An 18,632-nucleotide genomic window follows, 5' to 3' on the forward strand; every position below is an offset into this window, starting at 1 on the left:
TTTTAGTAGAGACGGGGTTTCACCATGTTGACCAGGATGGTGTCGATCTCTTAACCTCGTGATCCACCCGCCTCGGCCTCCCAAAGTGCTGGGATTACAGGCTTGAGCCACCGCGCCCGGCCTTGGAATGGTAGTCTTTCTCCTGGGAGAAATAACATTCAGGTCTATTTCTGCTTCAAAAGCAAACAAGGAAAGCCCAGAGATGATCATGAATGTTCTGTTACTCTAGGAGTAACGGGCATAACAAAATGGACCTCACCTTCCATAACCTGGGGGTCATCCTTGGGCGGGCAGGTATTCTTGATAAGAGACCAGCTTTTGAGCCTTCGAGGGTTTCTCTGTTCTTTGTGAAAGCTTCCCCTGGTGGGACCCCCATGGCCTGGCCCCGGAAAAGGCGGTTCAGCATTGACTCCCCACCAACCACGACCATATGGGCTAGACCTGGGGCCAAGGCCTCCCCGTATTGGGCCTCTACCCCATGGAGGAGGTGGGAGACTCAGCAATGGTGGAATCAATGGTCCCCTTGATCCTGGAGGACCTCTGTGAAAAGCTGAAGAGAGAGAGAGAAAAAAACAAATAGAAAGGTGACCAATGGGCAGCTTAATCCTAATAAGCCCTGATTTTAAAAAAAATTTTTATTGAAGAACAGCATACATAAAGACACACCAGTTTTAAGTGCACAACCCAATTATCACAAAGTAGACACACTTGAGTTTCTGCCACCAGGTGATAAAGCCTTATTAGCACCTCAGTAGATCCTCCCCTTGTGCCCCTTTTCCCACTTCCCACCTCCTCCCCAAAGGTAACCACTATCCTGACAGCATAGGTTAGTTTTTGCCTGTTTTTGAACTTCACAAAAAATGGAATCATACAGTCTGCATTCTTTTATGTCTGGCTCCTTTCGCACAACATCATGTTTGTGTGATTCATCCAGGTTGCCTGTAGAAGTAGTTCATTCATTTTCGTTGCAGTGTAGTATCCCATTGCATGCATACACAACAACTTATTTATCCATTCTACTGAAGATAAGACATGTGGGTGGTATCCAGTTTGGGGCTATAACGAGAAATTCCACTATAAACATTTTTATACATGTTACACATATGTATGCATTTCTGTTGAGTATATATGCAGTAGAAGCATTGCTGGGTCATAGAGTATATGTTATGCTCAAGTTTCATACATAATGCCAAACTTTTTTTTCTTTTTGGAGATGGAGTCTCGCTGTGTTGCCCAGGCTGGAGTACAGTGGCACGATCTTGGCTCACTGCAACCTCCGCCTCCCGGGTTCAAGCAATTCTCCTGCCCTAGCCTCCTGAGTAGCTGGGACTACAGGTGCACACTGCCACACCCAGCTGCTAGCTTTTTGTATTTTAGTAGAGATGGGGTTTCACCATGTTGCTCAGGCTCGTCTCAAACTGCTGAGCTCAGGCAGTCCACCGACCTCGGCCTCACAAAGTGCTAGGATTACAGGAGTGAGCACAAATTGTTTTCGAAGTGGTTGTACCAATTTGCACTCTCACCAGCAGTTGTCCTTTAGCCTTGACAACACTTGGTATTGTTTTTTAATTTTTGCCATTCTGGTGAGTGTGAAAAGTGGTGTTTTTATTTTTTTAATGAGAGATTGGGTCTTGCCACATTGCCCAGGCTGGTCTTGAACTCCTGGGCTCAAATGATCCTCCCACCTTGGTCTCCCAAAGTGCTGGGATTATAGGTATGAGTTATCATGTCTCATCTTGTTTTTTATTGTGGTAAAAAACATAAAATTTACCATCTTACCTGTCTTTAAGTGTATATATAGTTCAGTAGTGTTACATATATTCATATTGTTGTGAAACAGATCTCCAAGTTTTTTATCTTGCAAAACTGAAACTCTGTACCCATTAAACAAAACTCCCCTTCTTCCATCTTCCTTCCCCCAGCCTCTAGTAACAACCACTCTACTGTTTCTTTGAATTTGACTTTATTTTTATAATTTTTTTTGAGACAGAGTCTTGCTCTGCTGCCCAGGCTGGAGTGCAGTGGTGTTACCTTGGCTCACTGCAATCTCCGCTTCCCAGGTTCAAGGAATTCTTGTGCCTCAGCCACCTGAGTAGCTGTGATTACAGGCATGCACCACCATGCTGGGCTAATTTTTGTATTTTTAGTAGAGATGGGGTTTCGCCATGTTGGCCAGGTTGCTCTCAAACTCCTGACCTTCAGTGATCCGCCTGCCTCACCCTCCCAAAGTGCTGGGATTACAGGTGTGAACCACCATGGCCTGTCCCTGAATTTGACTTCAGACTCCTCAGATAAGTGGAATCATACACTGTGTCTTTACTTAACATAAAGTCCTCAAAGGTCATCCATGTTGTAGTACATGACAGCATTTTCTTCCATTATAAGGCTGAATAATATTCCATTGTATGAACTCACCACATTTTTTTCGTCAATGGACATGTGGGTTGCTGCTATGAACATGAGTCTGCAAATCTCAAGACCCTGCTTTCCATTTTTTTTTTTGGACATATACCAGAAGCAGGAGTTCTGAGTAGTTCTAGTTTTAATTTTTTGTCATATGGTAGTTCTATTTTTAATTGTTTAAGAGGAACATCTTAGGCTGGGCGCCGTGGCTCACGCCTGTAATCCCAGCGCTTTGGGAGGCCGAGGCAGGTGGATCACGAGGTCAAGAGATTGAGACCATCCTGGTCAAAATGGTGAAACCCCGTCTCTACTAAAAATACAAAACATTAGCTGGGCATGGTGGCGCGTGCCTGGAGTCCTGGCTACTCGGGAGGCTGAGGCAGGAGAATTGCCTGAACCCAGGAGGCGGAGGTTGCGGTGAGCCAAGATCGCGCCATTGCACTCCAGCCTGGGTAACAAGAGCGAAACTCCAACTCAAAAAAAAAAAAAAAGAGGAACATCTTTATATTGTTTTCTATAGTAGTTTTACCATTTTATAATCCCAGCAGCGGTACACAAGAGTTCTAATTTCTTTCTTTTTTTTGAGACAGCGTTTCACTCTTGTTGCCCGGGCTGGAGTGCAAGGGCATGATCTCCACCTCCTGCAACCTCCACCTCCTGGGTTCAAGTGATTCTCCTACCTCAGCCTCCCAGGTAGCTGGGATTACAGGCATAAATAAAAATATAAAATAAAATAAATAAAAATAAATTTAAAAAAATAACCTCTCTCTCCTGGGTTCAAGGCTAATTTTTGTATTTCCAGCAGAGGCGGGGTTTCACTGTGTTAGCCAGGCTGGTCTCGAGCTCCTGACCTCAGGTGATCCACCCTCCTTGGCCTCCCAAAGTGCTGGGATTACAGGCATGAGCCACCACACCTGGCCAAGAGTTCTAATATCAAAGTGGTGTATTTTTGTCTTGCATTTATGAATGATGTTGAGTGCTTATTCATTTAGATCATTAGTTTAGATCTGCATTTTAATAAGGTAACTGTTCTGGTCTTGTCAGTTTTTCAAATGGCTTGTCTGGAAAAGTTCTTTATGTATTATAGATACAGGGTCTTTATTGGTTATATATATACATATATATATATATATATATTTTTTTTTTTTTTTTTTTTGAGACGGAGCTTCGCTCTTGTTACCCAGGCTGGAGTGCAATGGCGCGATCTCGGCTCACCGCAACCTCCGCCTCCTGGGTTCAGGCAATTCTCCTGCCTCAGCCTCCTGAGTAGCTGGGATTACAGGCACGTGCCACCATGCCCAGCTAATTTTTTGTATTTTTAGTAGAGACGGGGTTTCATCATGCTGACCAGGATGGTCTCGATCTCTTGACCTCGTGATCCACCCGCCTCGGCCTCCCAAAGTGCTGGGATTACAGGCTTGAGCCACCGCGCCCGGCCTTTTTTTTTTTTTTAAAGGGTTTCACCATGTTGGTCAGGCTGGTCTTGAACTCCTGATCTCAGGTGATCCGCCCATCTTGGCCTCCAAAGTGCTTGGATTACAGGTGTGAGCCACCTCACCTGGCCTATTGGTTATATTTGTTGCAAATATCTTCTACTGTATGGCTTCCTGTTAATTTCTTAATGGTGTCATTTAGCAAGTTTATATTTTCTAACAGTTCAATTTATCAATCTTTCCATTATGGTTAGTATGTATATGTGCATTTCTTGTCTGCATACTCTTAGAGCATGAAAATACATTTACTTTCTTTTTTCTTTCTTTCTTTTTTTTTTTTTTTAAAAGATGGGGTTTCACCAAGTTGGCCAGGCTGGTCTTGAACTCCTGACCTCAGGTGATCCACCCACCTCGGCCTCCCAAAGTGCTAGGATTACAGGCATGAGCCACTGCACCCAGCCCATTTACTTTCTAGAATAATTGTTCTCTTACCTTTTATTTATTAATTTTTTTAGAGACGGAGTTTTGCTCTTGTTGCCCAGGCTGGAGTGCAAGTGGTGCAATCTTGGCTCACTGCAACCTCTGCCTCCCAGGTTCAAGCGATTCTCCTGCCTCAGCCTCCTGAGTAGCTGGCAATATGTGCCACCATGCCCGACTAATTTTGTATTTTTAGTAGAGACAGGGTTTCTCCATGTTGGTTGGGCTGGTCTCAAACTCCCAACCTCAGGTGATCTGCCCGCCTCGGCCTGCCAAAGTGCTGGGATTACAGGTGTGAGCCACCGCGCCTGGCCTCTCTTACCTTTTATACTTAAATCTACAGTCCATTTGAAATAGATCTTTGTATATGATTATGAGTGCAAGGTGAAATTCCATTTTTTTTCACATGAATATCCAAGTGATCCAGTATCATTTATTGAAAAGACCAACTTTTCAGTTCCATCTTCATCATAAAGGAAGTGTCCACACATGTACGGGTCTGTTATTGGAGTCTTCAGGACACAGGTCCTGTTGACTTATGTCTATAATTGTGTCCAAACTGCATCGTTGTAACTACTATAGCTTTATAGGCAGTCTTTTTTTCTTGTTGTTGTTTTTAGAGACAGGATCTCACTATGTAGCCCAGGCTGGCCTCAAACGATCCTCCCACTTCAGCCTCCTAAGTAGCTAGGACTACAGGCATGTGATACCATGCGCAGCTTAAAAATCTTGATATTCATAGCAAGCCTTCCCACTTCAAGATTGTCTTGACAGTCTCTCACCTTGATATTTTGCATTTCCCTATAAAAATGTGTGTTTCTACAAAAACACTGTAGATGTTCTGGCTTGGAATGCATGAAATCTGTACATCAGTTTGGGAAGAAGTAACATTTTTACAACATTGAGTTTTCCAATCAGCAAATATACAACTTCTGTCCATTCATTTAGGTATGGAATCCCTGATCTTTTGATTTTTAAGTCCTTTCTGGGTTTTATCCCCTCCCTTGCTCTCTTCTCCACGACCTAATACAAGGATCAGGGCCCCTTCCTCCTCACCTGACTTAGGGTCACCAGGTTTTCCATTGGCCATGGGGGGAGGGCCCAGAAGGCTGGGTGGTCCTAAGAGCAGACATGAAAATATGGTCATCAAAATGGATTAAGGGACTGATGATTCTGTTCTTAGGTGTTTTTCTTGTATTACTCATTTCTTAATTCAACTAGTAAAGTCAGGTATATTTTCAGCAGTCTTAGGAGTTCTCGCCCCATCTACCTGCGCTTTTTTCTGCAAAGCTGTTTCAGGGTTTGCAAAAAGTAGATATTCAATCAAAGGGGATAATGCAGGAAAAGATAAAACTTTTTCTTTTCCTCACCGTACCGTCGCTATCCAAAACAACCCAAGTGTCTCCAGACATAAACCAATCCCTCAACTGCTGGCCAGTCAATTCTCTTCTCCTTCCCCTTGGCCAGAGGACTAGTTCAGAGAAACCTGCACCTGCACCTTTTCAGTCAGTCTGGATACAAGCTGTCTTCCCAGTCATCACAATCTGCAACATCTCTACTGCCCCTTTCCCCTACTGTTCTGCGACTGCGCAAAAGAGCTCTTTATTCTCGCCACCCCCGCCTTCTCCAGAAAGGTTTGGGGCCAGTTTGAGGTTGATGGTTCCAGTAAGAGAACTCCTCGTTGAAGGCTCCATTTGGGACAGCCCCTTTCCATTCCTCCCCAGCGCGTGCGCCCTTCCTCCTTCCGTTACAGCCCCCTCCTTTGCACCTTAGCAGCCCCTAGCCCCTCGCCCAGACGGGCTGACAGGCATGTGCACATCCCTCCCCGACCCCTCACCGATGGGACTCCCATCCTCCTCATCTCCAGTCTCTTCCCGCTCGGGCAGTGGGGGCTGCTGCTGTGGTGGTGGCTGGTGCTGATTCTGCTTCTTTCGTTTCGGCATCGTGGCTGCGGCAATGGCTGCAGCGGGATTTGGAGGGCAGTGAGGAAGGGGCACATGGGGATTCTGTTTCCGCTTCCGGGGGGGCGGTGGGCAGCGAGGATGAGGCTCCCGCTATTCCACTTCCGGAAGGTTGCGGGGAACATCTGCAGCGCCCGCGTTCTGTAGTAAACTGCCTCCGTCCGTCTCTGCCAGGCATGGTGGCAACCTCACACCTTCCCTTTGCTGCATTTCTGTAACTGCTTTGAAAAAAATTCCTCTCTTCTTCCCTCGTTGGAAACCACCACAACCAGCTCCTCAGAGTGTGCCACAGAGTCAAGAGGCTCTCGGGCCAGAAGGCCTGAGAAGAGGACTGTCGCACCGTAAGATCGCCACATCCGGTCCCTGGTTACTATGGTAACAGCTGCAGGCACAACTTCGTGCCCTCTGACCTCCCTCCAAAGTCCTTGTCCCGCTTGGGTTTCCCTTCTCGTCCCCTTTTGCACTTATCTGTAAACCTGCTCCTTATCATCGTTCTCACAAGGAATTTGGGTCCCAGCAGGTCGGCACCCAGGACTCTTCAGACCGCCGCCCTCCCCTAAAGACCTCTGACCGTGCCCCCGGTGTAGCCCAGCAACCTGGCTTCCTATCCGGGACGCACAGTCTCGATTTTCCACGAAGGTCAAGCCCGAGGGTTGGATTTGTAGTCTCAGCGAGTCCACGCCCCGTCTCCCCTAGGTAGTAGGCCCCGCCCTCCACTCCACCGGCCCCTCCAGGTGAGTGGTAGCTTCTCCCGGGAGCGCAAGGTAGTGATGACACGCGTCCCCCCTTCTCCGAACGCGAGTTGGTAGCGTCCGTGACGGAGTTAGCCCGGTCCTCCCACGCGCGCCTCCTCCTTCGCCGCCGGGGCGCCCTGTCGGTGCCACTGGCTCTCACGTGCCAGTAGCCCACCCCGCATCATCCTCTCCCCTAGCTCCTGGAGGGAAGTGACTGTATATCTCCCTCGTTCGCCTTCCATCGCGGCCGCCGCGGCAATTCGGTCGGGCCCGCCCGCTGACGTCACCTGCTAGCTCCGCCTCCTCTAGGGTCCCGGGCCCCTGCGGCGGGGGCTGCCCCGGGGGGCAGTCAGTTGAGGCGGCGGGAGCTCGGCGGAGGGCGGGCCAGGTGACTGGTCCGGGCCATGCCGAGGAAGAAGCCCTTCAGCGTGAAGCAGAAGAAGAAGCAGTTGCAGGACAAGCGGGAGCGGAAGAGAGGTCAGTGCGGGAGCGGGAGGAGGGGGCGGGGCTCAGGCTCCCGCACATCTGGAAGGAGGGGTGTGCTCACTGCACCTCTCGGGGGCGTGGGAGGGGATCGTGGGAGACCGCCGACCCTCAAGGCCTTTCGTGGAGGAGATTCCCCACCCCACCCCCCCTACATCTGGAAGGGGTGGGGAAAGATGGAGAATTGGGGGAGGGGAATCCCTTCAGCTCGCACAGGGCACGGTCCGCACTGCTCCCTGGAGGAGTGACTCCCCCCCCCACGCACATCCAGGAGGGTCCCGAATAGGGTGGCTGGGAGGACGGAGCCTCCAAAGAAGTTGAGTGGGATGGAGAGTCAGGCCGATGGGGGAGAGGGTCTTACGGCGCGTGAGAGCTGGCCAGTCCTGGCGTCACCGGCCCCTCCCCGCAGGGCTTCAAGATGGGCTACGCTCCAGTTCCAACAGCCGCAGCGGGAGCCGGGAGCGGCGGGAGGAACAGACCGACACCTCGGACGGGGAGTCTGTGACCCATCATATCCGCAGGCTTAACCAGCAGCCTTCTCAGGGGCTGGGTCCGCGAGGCTACGACCCAAATCGGTGAGGATGGGAGGGGGCACTGGTTACCACTTTCCCGCCTACCCGGAAGTCAGAGCTTTGGGGGAAAGCGGGCTGCTACTGGTGAAGACGGTGGGCCTAGGATGCCGCAGTTCTCCGCTGGCCACTCGGCTCCCCAGAGCAGGCCACAATCTTCCTTTCCAGAGAGGCTGGAGAGAATTTGTCTTTTAAAAGGAGGAGGCTGAATATTGCCTAAAAGAGGAACTTGGGGGAAGGCTGACTTGAGACAGGAGGCTTCAACAACTCTGGAGAGAATGCTTGGCGAAGTTGATTGTCCAAGAGGGGAGAAAATGGGAGTTTGTGGCCACAGGATTGCGCTGGATGTTTCGGTCCCTGTTCCCTTAGATACCGACTGCATTTTGAAAGAGACAGCAGGGAGGAGGTAGAAAGGAGAAAGAGAGCAGCCCGTGAGCAAGTTTTACAGCCGGTCAGCGCTGAAGTGTTGGAGCTGGACATCCGGGAGGTCTATCAGCCTGGCTCAGGTGAGTGAGAGCAAGACAGGCATGGGCTGGGAAGGAGTTTGGAAAGGTAAGAGCCGACTGTGAGGAAGGAGGGGTCTGGGATGTACTCTTGAATACTGAAAATTTCCTCACACTTGGACTTCTTCCTGATTTCCCAGTTCTGGACTTTCCTCGACGTCCTCCTTGGAGTTATGAGATGTCCAAGGAGCAACTAATGAGCCAAGAGGAACGGAGCTTCCAAGAGTATCTTGGGAAGATTCATGGGGCTTACTCCTCTGAGAAACTCAGCTACTTTGAGCACAATCTGGAGGTGACTTAGAGTAGGGACAGGAGTGGGCCATAGTGACCCATGGTCAAATTGGTTTGGGGTCAGGCAGAGAGAGACTCTGTGTTGAGGTTCTCTTCTGGATCTTGTTTTCTTAGACATGGAGGCAGCTGTGGCGGGTGTTAGAGATGTCTGACATTGTCCTGCTTATCACTGATATCCGACATCCAGTGAGTACAGCGATAAGGGCGGGCATGGGGGAGGAGGGAGAAAGGGTTTTGGGGAGAAAAGGTCAGAGGCAAGAGTTGAAAGACAGGTATCCATCTTCCTGTCTTTCTAACCTCTACCTAGTGCTGATGTCTGCAGTTAGGAACTCAGTTTTTTATTCTCTCTTATCATCGCCTGTCACTCCTCCTTTGGCCAGTTCACTCTCTCTTCAAAACACCATGTCCTGTCTTTTAGCCCACAACAATTAGACGAACAGAAAATCCAAGTGTGGAGCTCAAGGGATTCTATGAATGCAGTTGGGGGCTTCCTCTTGCCCAGCCCAAAGATGCCCTTTCTTCCTTATCTCATTTCTTTAGCACAGCCGCATCAGTTGCTACTGAAGCTACCTGGAATGCTAGAGTAGTAGTAAGGCTGTAGACTGCTGCTGGACTGCCCTGTGTGAATCCTGGCTCCGCCACTTCACTCTTGTCCTCTAGTGGGAGAAAGAGAGGTCTGTGAGGACGTTTAGGTTGGAGCTCCTTAATGATATGTACACACATACTCACAAACACATATATGTGTTCATGTGCACATCAATATACACGGGCATGTTTGCACACATGTTCACAGTCACATTCTTAACACACAGACATGCACACATGGGCACGTACTTGCATGCATGCATATGTACACACTTACATAGTTGTATGCACACAAAAACAGACTAATTTCTACCCTAACCCCCATCCCTATTTCCGATCCCAGCCTTTACCTCAGTGTGCTAAGGGATGCTGTTTCCTTGTCTTGTTTTGGGTTTATTTCCATCTCTAATCATGACGTATAGGAAGCCTCCTGAGACTCAGAAGTATTACTAACCCCTGTTTTGTCTTCCTTGTTCAGTTTGGGTAGTTTATAGTTTTCAGCCCAGTATCTGCTACTGCCAGAGTCTTGTCTCTGAGCTATGCCTGCTGAGTGGGCAGCTGGAGGCAGAGAACTCTGGGTTGACCTCTCATCGCTCCATTCTCTTACCAACCCTGTCCTAGGTTGTGAATTTCCCGCCAGCACTTTATGAGTACGTGACTGGAGAACTTGGGTTGGCCCTCGTGCTGGTTTTGAACAAGGTGGATCTGGCCCCGCCAGCTCTTGTGGTTGCCTGGAAGCACTATTTCCACCAACACTATCCCCAGCTCCATGTTGTCCTTTTCACCTCTTTCCCTCGGGACCCCCGCACTCCACAGGACCCTAGTAGTGGTGAGTGGGCAATGAGGAGGGCAGCTAGGGAGAGGTGAGTTGGCAGGGGACAAACGGGAGAGCAGAGAGGCATGTTGACAAGGGGGCACCTGGTCTTGGGCCTAAGGGTGGTGGGAGAGATGAGAGACCTAAGCCTGTGTGCCAATCCTTTTGTACACTCTGATCTCAGTCTTGAAGAAGAGTCGGAGGCGGGGGAGAGGATGGACTCGGGCCCTGGGGCCAGAGCAGTTGCTGAGAGCCTGTGAAGCCATCACTGTGGGGAAAGGTATGTGGCCCTTAGAGGAGGGCTGTTGGGGACCGTGTGTGAGACCCAAGACGCTGAATCATTTTGCTCACCTTTCCACCTCTATGGTGGATGTGTGCGAGAGGCCAGGGAAAGGGAAAGAATAAGGAGCAGATTGACTTGGTGGGATGAGAGGCAGCAGGTAGTTGGGAGCCTCAGTGGCTTGCTGCCTTCAGCCTTCCCAGTACTTTTCAGAAACTCAGACACAGATATGTGCATGATTTCAGGGAGGGAGGGGTCAAGTGACTGCTGGGAGAGTTCTCTGGCCTACTTTTGTTGAGGTTGGCACTGTACAACTCCAGAGGGTGCCATCTTACATCATCTGTGCAGGGCACAGTATGTGCCATCGTACACAGCAGCCCTGGGGAGAACCTCCTTCATCTTCTCTTTCTTTGAGCAGTGGACTTGAGCAGCTGGCGGGAGAAGATTGCTCGGGATGTGGCTGGGGCCACCTGGGGTAATGGCTCTGGGGAGGAGGAGGAAGAAGAGGATGGGCCAGCAGTCCTGGTGGAGCAGCAGACTGATTCAGCGATGGAGCCAACTGGCCCAACCCGGGAGCGCTACAAGGATGGGGTGGTGACCATCGGTTGTGTGGGTAAGGAAGTGGCAGCTCATGCATGGTGGCCTCCAAGGAGGAACAGAGTTTTCATATTTGGAAAAGAGGGAGGGTGATCAGGTCTCATTAGGCCCCATGGTGTCTGAGGGGTGATCTCTGCCAGTGGTCACGGGCAAGGCAGAAGAGGCATCTGCTGTAGTGGAAAGATCATGACAGCCTGAGTTAAATTCCACCTCTTCTCAGCTGTGAGGTCTTGAGCAAGTGATTTTGCTACTCTTGAGTCTTAGTTATTTTGATTTTTAAAATGAAGGCATTGATACCTGATTAAAAGAATGGATCAGGGCCATGGATGAGGGCTCATGCCTGTAGTCCCAGTGCTTTGGGAGGCTGAGATGGGAGGATAGCTTGAGACCAGGAGCTCAAGACTAGACTGGGCAACATAGTAAAATCCCATCTTTACAAAAGATTAAAAAAAAAAGGCCGGGCGCGGTGGCTCAAGCCTGTAATCCCAGCACTTTGGGAGGCCGAGGTGGGTGGATCACGAGGTCAAGAGATCGAGACCATCCTGGTCAACATGGTGAAACCCCGTCTCTACTAAAAATACAAAAAATTAGCTGGGCATGGTGGCGCGTGCCTGTAATCCCAGCTACTCAGGAGGCTGAGGCAGGAGAATTGCCTGAACCCAGGAGGCGGAGGTTGCGGTGAGCCGAGATCGCGCCATTGCACTCCAGCCTGGGTAACAAGAGTGAAACTCCGTCTCAAAAAAAAAAAAAAAAAAAAAAAAAAAAAAAAAAAAAAAAAAAAAAAAAAAAAAAAAAAAAAAAAAAAAGTGAGGTGATGTGTGCCTATAGTCCCAACTACTTCGGAGGCTGAGGCAGGAGGATCACTTGAGCCCAGGAGTTCAAGATTGCAGTGAACTATGATTGTGCCACTGTACTCCAGCCTGGCTGACAGAGTGAGACCCTGTCTTTTAAACAACAACAAAAAAAGAATGGTTGTGAAGAATGACAGGGATAGTATTGAGAGAGCCTAAGAATGCCTCACAAATAGTGGTAACAATAATAACAATTATTATTGTTAAAACTTAATATCTATATAGTGCTTACTATGTACCAGGCACTGTTTTAAGTGGTTTATATATATCAACTGTTTGAATTGTAGTAATTAGTCTGTAGCACAGTGATCATCAAATCATAGTAGGAGCTCAGCAAGTATTAGTTTCCTTCTAGGTTTTAACCCTTTTAAGTTTGTTGTCAAGGAGAATCTCTCCTTAATTAAGGGCTTTATTCCAACTCACAGTGGAGGAAAAAAGGAATGTATGATTAGGACCCAAGGCCTGTTTTCATTTTGGGTAGGAGAGGTAAGAAGAGACCTTGGCCAGGTTGTGGTATCTGAGGTGATACTGGAACCAAAAAGGGCCCAACCCAGAAGAAACTGGGGAATGTGGAGTACGTAGTTGGGCTCCTTGGAAGTGCCCTGACATATCTCTCAGTGTCCTTTTTGTCTTTGGAAAAACTTGCCTTACTGCTGAGTGATTGCTCCTTGTTCCAGTCATTTCACCCAGGCTGTCCCTTACCTGACTTCTGATCCTAGGCTCCCCCTCACAAGGAGCCTCTGTTCCCTCTCTTGGCAGCCTCTGCTCTAGCTGGTCTCTATTCCGCATGGTGTGAGAGGGAGTGTGTTTGCTGTGGCACAGGTACCCCCGAGTTTGTATTTCCCTCCAGCTCTCATTCATTTAGCCGTTCAACAAATATGTACTGAACACTTACCAGGTGTCAGATATTCTAGGAATGGGACATACTGCTGTGAAAATGGCAAAAAGGTCTATTTTTTTTTTTTTTTTTTTTTTTTGGGACGGAGTTTCGCTCTTGTTACCCAGGCTGGAGTGCAATGGCACGATCTCGGCTCACCGCAACCTCCGCCTCCCGGGTTCAGGCAATTCTCCTGCCTCAGCCTCCTGAGTAGCTGGGATTACAGGCATGCGCCACCATGCCCAGCTAATTTTTTGTATTTTTAGTAGAGACGGGGTTTCACCATGTTGACCAGGATGGTCTCGATCTCTTGACCTCGTGATCCACCCGCCTCGGCCTCCCAAAGTGCTGGGATTACAGGCGTGAGCCACCGCGCCCGGCATGGAGCTTATTTTTTTGTGAGTAAATAGATTTTGTGATCTGAAATCATGTAGGGGCAGTGAAGAAAATAAAGCAATGAAAGGGGATACAGAGTGGCTGAGGGGAGAGGTGATCAGGGAAAACCTCCTTGAGGAGAGAACTGGATAATGAGATGAAGTGAGCCATTCAGAGCTATGGGGAAAGGATTTTGAGGTGGGAATGAGCTTGGAGATTCTGGGACCAGCAAGAGTGCCCAGGGGATTGGAGTATGGGAGGCAGGATAGAGTATTGGGGATGAGGTCATCAAGATCGCCAGGGCCCGCATCATGTAGAGTCCTGAGGCTGTGATAGGCATTTTGGATTTTATTCCAAGTCTCATGAGAAGCCAAGGGTAGGTTTTGAAAAGGGGAATGACAGGATCTGATTTTCTTTCTTAGCAGTTTACCTGCTAAGTAGAGAATAAATGATGGGGAGTGGGCAAGAAAGGGAGCAGAGAGAGCAGTCCGAGGCTATTTCAGTAGTCTAGGGGAGAAATAAGAGTTGCTAAGAGTAGGGTGCTAGAGCTGGAGGTGGTGAGACAGGACCAGAAGTGTGATGTATTTTGAAGGTAGAGAAAATGAGATCACTGATGGCTTGCAGTTGGCACATGAAAGTGAGGATAAAGAAGGACTTCCAGGTTTTTTTGTCTTAAGCAACTGCAAATACTGAGATGGGAAGACTAGGGGAGAAGCAGGTTTGAAGGCTTGGGGGAGGCGAAGGGAATCAGAAATTAAATTTTCAATTCTTTTTAAATATTCCTAGTGGAGATGTCAAATAGGCGGTGGGCAAGTAGTCAGAAGATTAGGGGAAAGAGGAGGACTGGAAATTTGAATTTGGGAAAGATTTAGATTTGGGGAGCCATTGATGGATATAAGTGATATTTAAAGCTATGGGATTAGGCTAAGTGCAGTGGCTTATGCCTATAATCCCAGCCCTTTGGAAAGCCAAGGCAGGTGGATCACTTGAGGCCAGGAGTTCGAGACCAGCCTGGCCAACATGGTGAAACTGTCTCTTCCAAAACAAAAAATTAGCTGGGCGTGGTGGTGCATGTCTGTAGTCCCAGCTACTTGGGAGGCTGAGGCACAAGAATTGCTTGAACCTGGGAGGCGGAGGTTACAGTGAGCTGAGATTGTGCCTCTGCATTCCAGCCTGGGTGACAGAGTGAGACTTCGTCTAAAAAAAAAAAAAAAAGGCCGTGGGATTGGATGAGATGTAGGAGAGAAAGGAAACAGGTAGAGAAGAGGAGGTCAAGGACCGAGCTTCAGGACAAGCTGCATTTAGCTGGGCAAAGGAGAGTGAGAAGGAGGAAAACCAAGGGAGTGTCCCAGAAGTCAAATGAAGAAGGTGTTTGAAGAGGAAAGGAGGGATCAGCTGTGTCAGCTGTTGCCTACAGACCAAGTAAGAGAACAGAGACCTGCTCAGCGGGCTTGGTAATGTGAAGAGCAGTGGTTTCAGTGGGGTGGAGAAAGCCAAATTGGAGTAGGCCCATGAGAGGAGGTGCAACAACCTCATATAATGTTGTGTGAAAGGAGCCTGACACAATTGGATACATACTGCACAATTTCAGTCGTATAAAGTTTGAAAGCTGCAAAATTAAGCTGCATTGTTGAGAGATACACGGGTCATAAACTAAAGAGAAATATAAGAAGTGGATTCCCTTAAAAGGATAAAGTTCACATGTGTGGAGGGAGAGGATTATAATCAAGAAGGATGAACGGAGGTCGGGTGTGGTGGCTCATGCATGTAATCCCAGTACTTTGGGAGGCTGAGGCAGGTGCATTGCTTGAGGTCAGGAGTTTGACACCAGCCTGACCAACATGGCAAAACCTCACCTTTACAAAAAAATACAAAAAATTAGCTGGGCGTGGAGTTGCATGCCTGTGGTCCCTGCTACTCAGGAGTCTGAGGCACCAGAATCACTTGAACCTGGGAGGCTGCAGTTGGAGTGAGCTGACATTGCACCACTGGACTCCAGCCTGGGTGAGGGAGTGAGACTCTGTCTCAAAAAAACAAAAACAAAAACAAGGACAAATGGAATATGTTGTCACACATTGGTTGGTATGGGGTTCATTAGGCTGCATAGGTATGTTCTTTGCATTTTTGTATGCGTTACAATTAACAGTTACAAAGACAATAGTATGAAGAAGTAGTGAAAAAAAGTAGATGAGTCTTTTAAGGAGTTTTCTTGCAAAGTGGACAGAGAAATGGGTCTGGTGATTGTTGTTAAAGGAGAACTGTTTTCTCCCTCATTCCCTCCCTTCTTCCTAGATACTTCCATGTGTTGTAAAGGGGTGCAGTCAGTACAGTGGTACATCTTTTCTCAGCCACAGTCAGTCGCCCAGGAGCAGGTGCTCAGTGGACAGAGTTGAATTTTACAGGGTTGGGATTTTGCCAGGTGGGTAAGATAGAGGGGAGAGGTGGGATTAGGGAGTTCCAGGTCTGTGAATGGGCCTGGCTATGGACCTGGATCATGAAATCTGAGTCAGTTAAGAAGAAAATTGAGGACATTAGTTGGGTATTGCATAGTGTTTCTCTGCTAAGGTCAGGGGTCAAAGACTTACTGGGATGGAGGAACCAGAATAAGTTTGCTGGAAAGATGGGTTGTCAGGGCAGAGAGGGGTGCTTGATGTTGAGGCTTTGGAGCTGTGAAGTGACAGGATGCAGGTGTTACCATGGGAGTGGGCAGCTGTGGTGGGGTGAAGGAGATGCTCTGTGGAAGTGAGATGAAGGCACTGAAGTCAGCCAGAAGGAAGATGGTGGTGGTTGTGAGCAGAGTGGCATTGAGCCCCAAGGCCTTCAGTCTCCTTGGACAAGTCATAATAAGTTTTTTTTTTTTTTTTGAGACTTCCACCCTTGTTGCCCAGGCTGGAGTATAATGGTATGATTTTGGCTCATCACAACCTCCACTTCCCAGGTTCAAGCAGTTCTCCTGCCTCAGCCTCTTGAGTAGCTGGGATTACAGGCACCTGCCACCACGCCCAGCTAATTTTTGTATTTTTAGTAGAGATGAGGTTTCACTGTGTTGACCAGGCTGGTCTCGAACTCCTGACCTTGTGATCCGCCTGCCTCAGCCTCCCAAAGTGCTGGGATTACAGACATGAGCCACCACGCTCGGCCTGATAATAATAATTATGATTTTTGAGATGGCATTTTGCTCTTGTTGCCCAGGCTGGAGTGCAATGGCATGATCCCGGCTCACTACAGGCTCTGCCTCCTGGGTTCAAGTGATTCTCCTGCCTCAGCCTCTCAGGTAGCTGCAATTACAGACGCCTGCCACCACGCCCAGCTAATTTTTGTATTTTTAGTAGAGATGGGGTTTCACCTTGTTGCCCAGGCTGGTCTTGAACTCCTGACCTCAGGTAATCCACCCACCTCAGCCTCCCAAAGTGCTGAGCTTACAGGCGTAAGCCACTGTGCCCAGCCAAGTCATAATTATTATTATGAGATGTGGCTCACTGGTACTGGGTACTACTGTACTGCAGGCACTGACCCACGCAAGTTTTATTGGTTATCTCATTTAATCCTGACCGCCCTGAAGTAGGAGGCGCACACACTGTAAAATGAAGAACCAGAGGCTCAGAAAGTTAATTGCCTTGATATCACAACTAGTAAGTGAAGGGGCCAAGATTTAACCCTAGCAGCTCAGAGCGTGATTTGTATTCTGCAATACCATTTCCTTAATTTCTGAGCCTTAGTTCCCCTTTTACCTATAGGTATAGCACCAATTCCCATCATAGAGAAAAGACCTGTTAAACATTAATTTTCCTTGCCTTCTTCAGGTTTCCCTAATGTGGGAAAGTCCTCGCTGATCAATGGGCTGGTGGGGCGGAAAGTTGTGAGTGTCTCCAGAACCCCAGGCCATACCCGATACTTTCAGACCTACTTTCTTACCCCATCCGTGAAGCTTTGTGACTGCCCGGGCCTCATCTTCCCATCTCTTCTGCCTAGGCAGTTGCAGGTATGACGGGGAGGGTGGGTAAGGGAAAGAGAAAAGGTGGGACATTGAGGAAGGTACTGAGTGTTCATTCCCCTCAGGTTCTGGCAGGGATCTACCCCATTGCCCAGATCCAAGAGCCCTATACCGCTGTGGGCTACCTGGCCTCCCGAATCCCCGTGCAGGCCCTGCTCCACCTGCGCCACCCAGAGGCTGAGGACCCCTCAATGGAACACCCCTGGTGTGCCTGGGACATCTGTGAAGGTGAGTTCCGTGTGCCTGGCTTCGCCCCACCTGGTTTCAGCTGCTCTTCCTTACCTGCCAACCTTCTGGCCTCGCCTTTTACCCTACCCTGTCTCCTTTCCTCTCCTCAGAGATTCTGCCATTGATGAAGCTGCTGTCCACTCACCCCTAGATTTTTGTTGCAAAGCCAGTAAGATCTCTGGCCTGGAATGTTTTGGGGAAAACTCGGAAGGACTGTGTTATGGGAGTGGGAGTTTGATAACCGGTACCTGGTTAATGCCTTCCCTTTCCATCATTCTTTCCTCCCTCCAGCCTGGGCAGAGAAACGTGGTTACAAGACAGCCAAGGCAGCTCGGAATGATGTGTACAGAGCAGCCAATAGTCTCTTGCGGCTGGCAGTGGATGGCCGCCTCAGCCTGTGTTTTCATCCCCCAGGCTACAGTGAACAGAAAGGTCAGAGCCCAGATATTCTTCCCCAGTCCCCTGCTATGGTATAGGTAAAAGGGTGTGGGCTTTGTGGCCAGAGAGAGAGAGACAGGGTCAAACCTGGATTCTGTACCTGTTGGCCAACTCTGTTACTTAACGTCTGAGATGATTTCCTGATCTACAAACTGAGGGTAATAATTGACCTATAATCAGCATGGTGATTATAAAGATTGAAATTGATGTGCACAAAGATTCTGTTCAGCAATCTGCACATAGGAAGTTGAATGCATGGATGAATGAATGAATGCAAGCAGCTATAAAGATTATTGTTATTCCTACTCTTTGCCTCTTCCCCATCTTTCTCTGGCTTTAGTTCTTTGCTCAAAACTCTCCTCCATTCTTTTCTTGTTTTGGTTCCCCAGGCACCTGGGAGTCCCATCCAGAGACCACGGAGCTGGTGGTTTTGCAGGGCAGGGTGGGGCCAGCAGGTGACGAGGAGGAGGAGGAAGAGGAAGAGCTGAGCAGCTCCTGTGAGGAGGAGGGAGAGGAGGACCGGGATGCGGATGAGGAGGGAGAAGGGGATGAGGACACCCCAACCTCAGCTCCAGGGTCCAGCCTGGCTGGCCGAAACCCTTATGCCCTGCTGGGTGAGGATGAGTGCTGAGTTCCTCACCCAGTGCCATCTTCCCACCCAATATCTTTGCTTTTGGACTGACCTGGGGGTAACTCCCCTCTGCTGCCCCAATTGTGAATAAAGATTGTTTGCTTTGTA

General features: G+C 48.8%; 2 protein-coding genes across 4 annotated transcripts in view; one reads left to right on the forward strand and one right to left on the reverse strand.

Annotated features, from left to right (window-relative positions):
• The window catches only part of PRR3 (proline rich 3), an 8,577-nt gene extending 1,703 nt beyond the window's left edge, over positions 1-6,874 (reverse strand). Inside the window, exons 1-3 of one of the 3 annotated variants that reach the window (XM_017510503.2) lie at positions 6,151-6,623; positions 5,370-5,432; positions 260-550 (exon numbers count right to left, since the gene is read on the reverse strand). In XM_017510503.2, the coding sequence (XP_017365992.1) occupies positions 260-550; positions 5,370-5,432; positions 6,151-6,256 (460 nt within the window). In that variant the 5' untranslated portion in view covers positions 6,257-6,623. Of the gene's footprint in view, positions 1-259; positions 1,057-5,369; positions 5,433-6,150 lie in introns of those variants that run through there. The other 2 variants (XM_017510506.2, XM_017510504.1) reach the window with 2 other exon arrangements.
• GNL1 (G protein nucleolar 1 (putative)) lies at positions 6,427-18,632 on the forward strand. The gene is made up of 12 exons (XM_017510501.1): positions 6,427-7,485; positions 7,901-8,066; positions 8,430-8,566; positions 8,704-8,855; positions 8,969-9,040; positions 10,061-10,268; positions 10,438-10,533; positions 10,952-11,146; positions 17,037-17,215; positions 17,293-17,455; positions 17,747-17,887; positions 18,283-18,632. The coding sequence occupies exons 1-12, from the start codon at positions 7,413-7,415 to the stop codon at positions 18,522-18,524; spliced, it is 1,824 nt and encodes a 607-aa protein (XP_017365990.1). The 5' UTR covers positions 6,427-7,412; the 3' UTR covers positions 18,525-18,632.

This window comes from Cebus imitator, unplaced genomic scaffold (assembly GCF_001604975.1).
Source record: "Cebus imitator isolate Cc_AM_T3 unplaced genomic scaffold, Cebus_imitator-1.0 Scaffold440, whole genome shotgun sequence".
Classification (NCBI taxonomy): Eukaryota; Metazoa; Chordata; class Mammalia; order Primates; family Cebidae; genus Cebus; species Cebus imitator.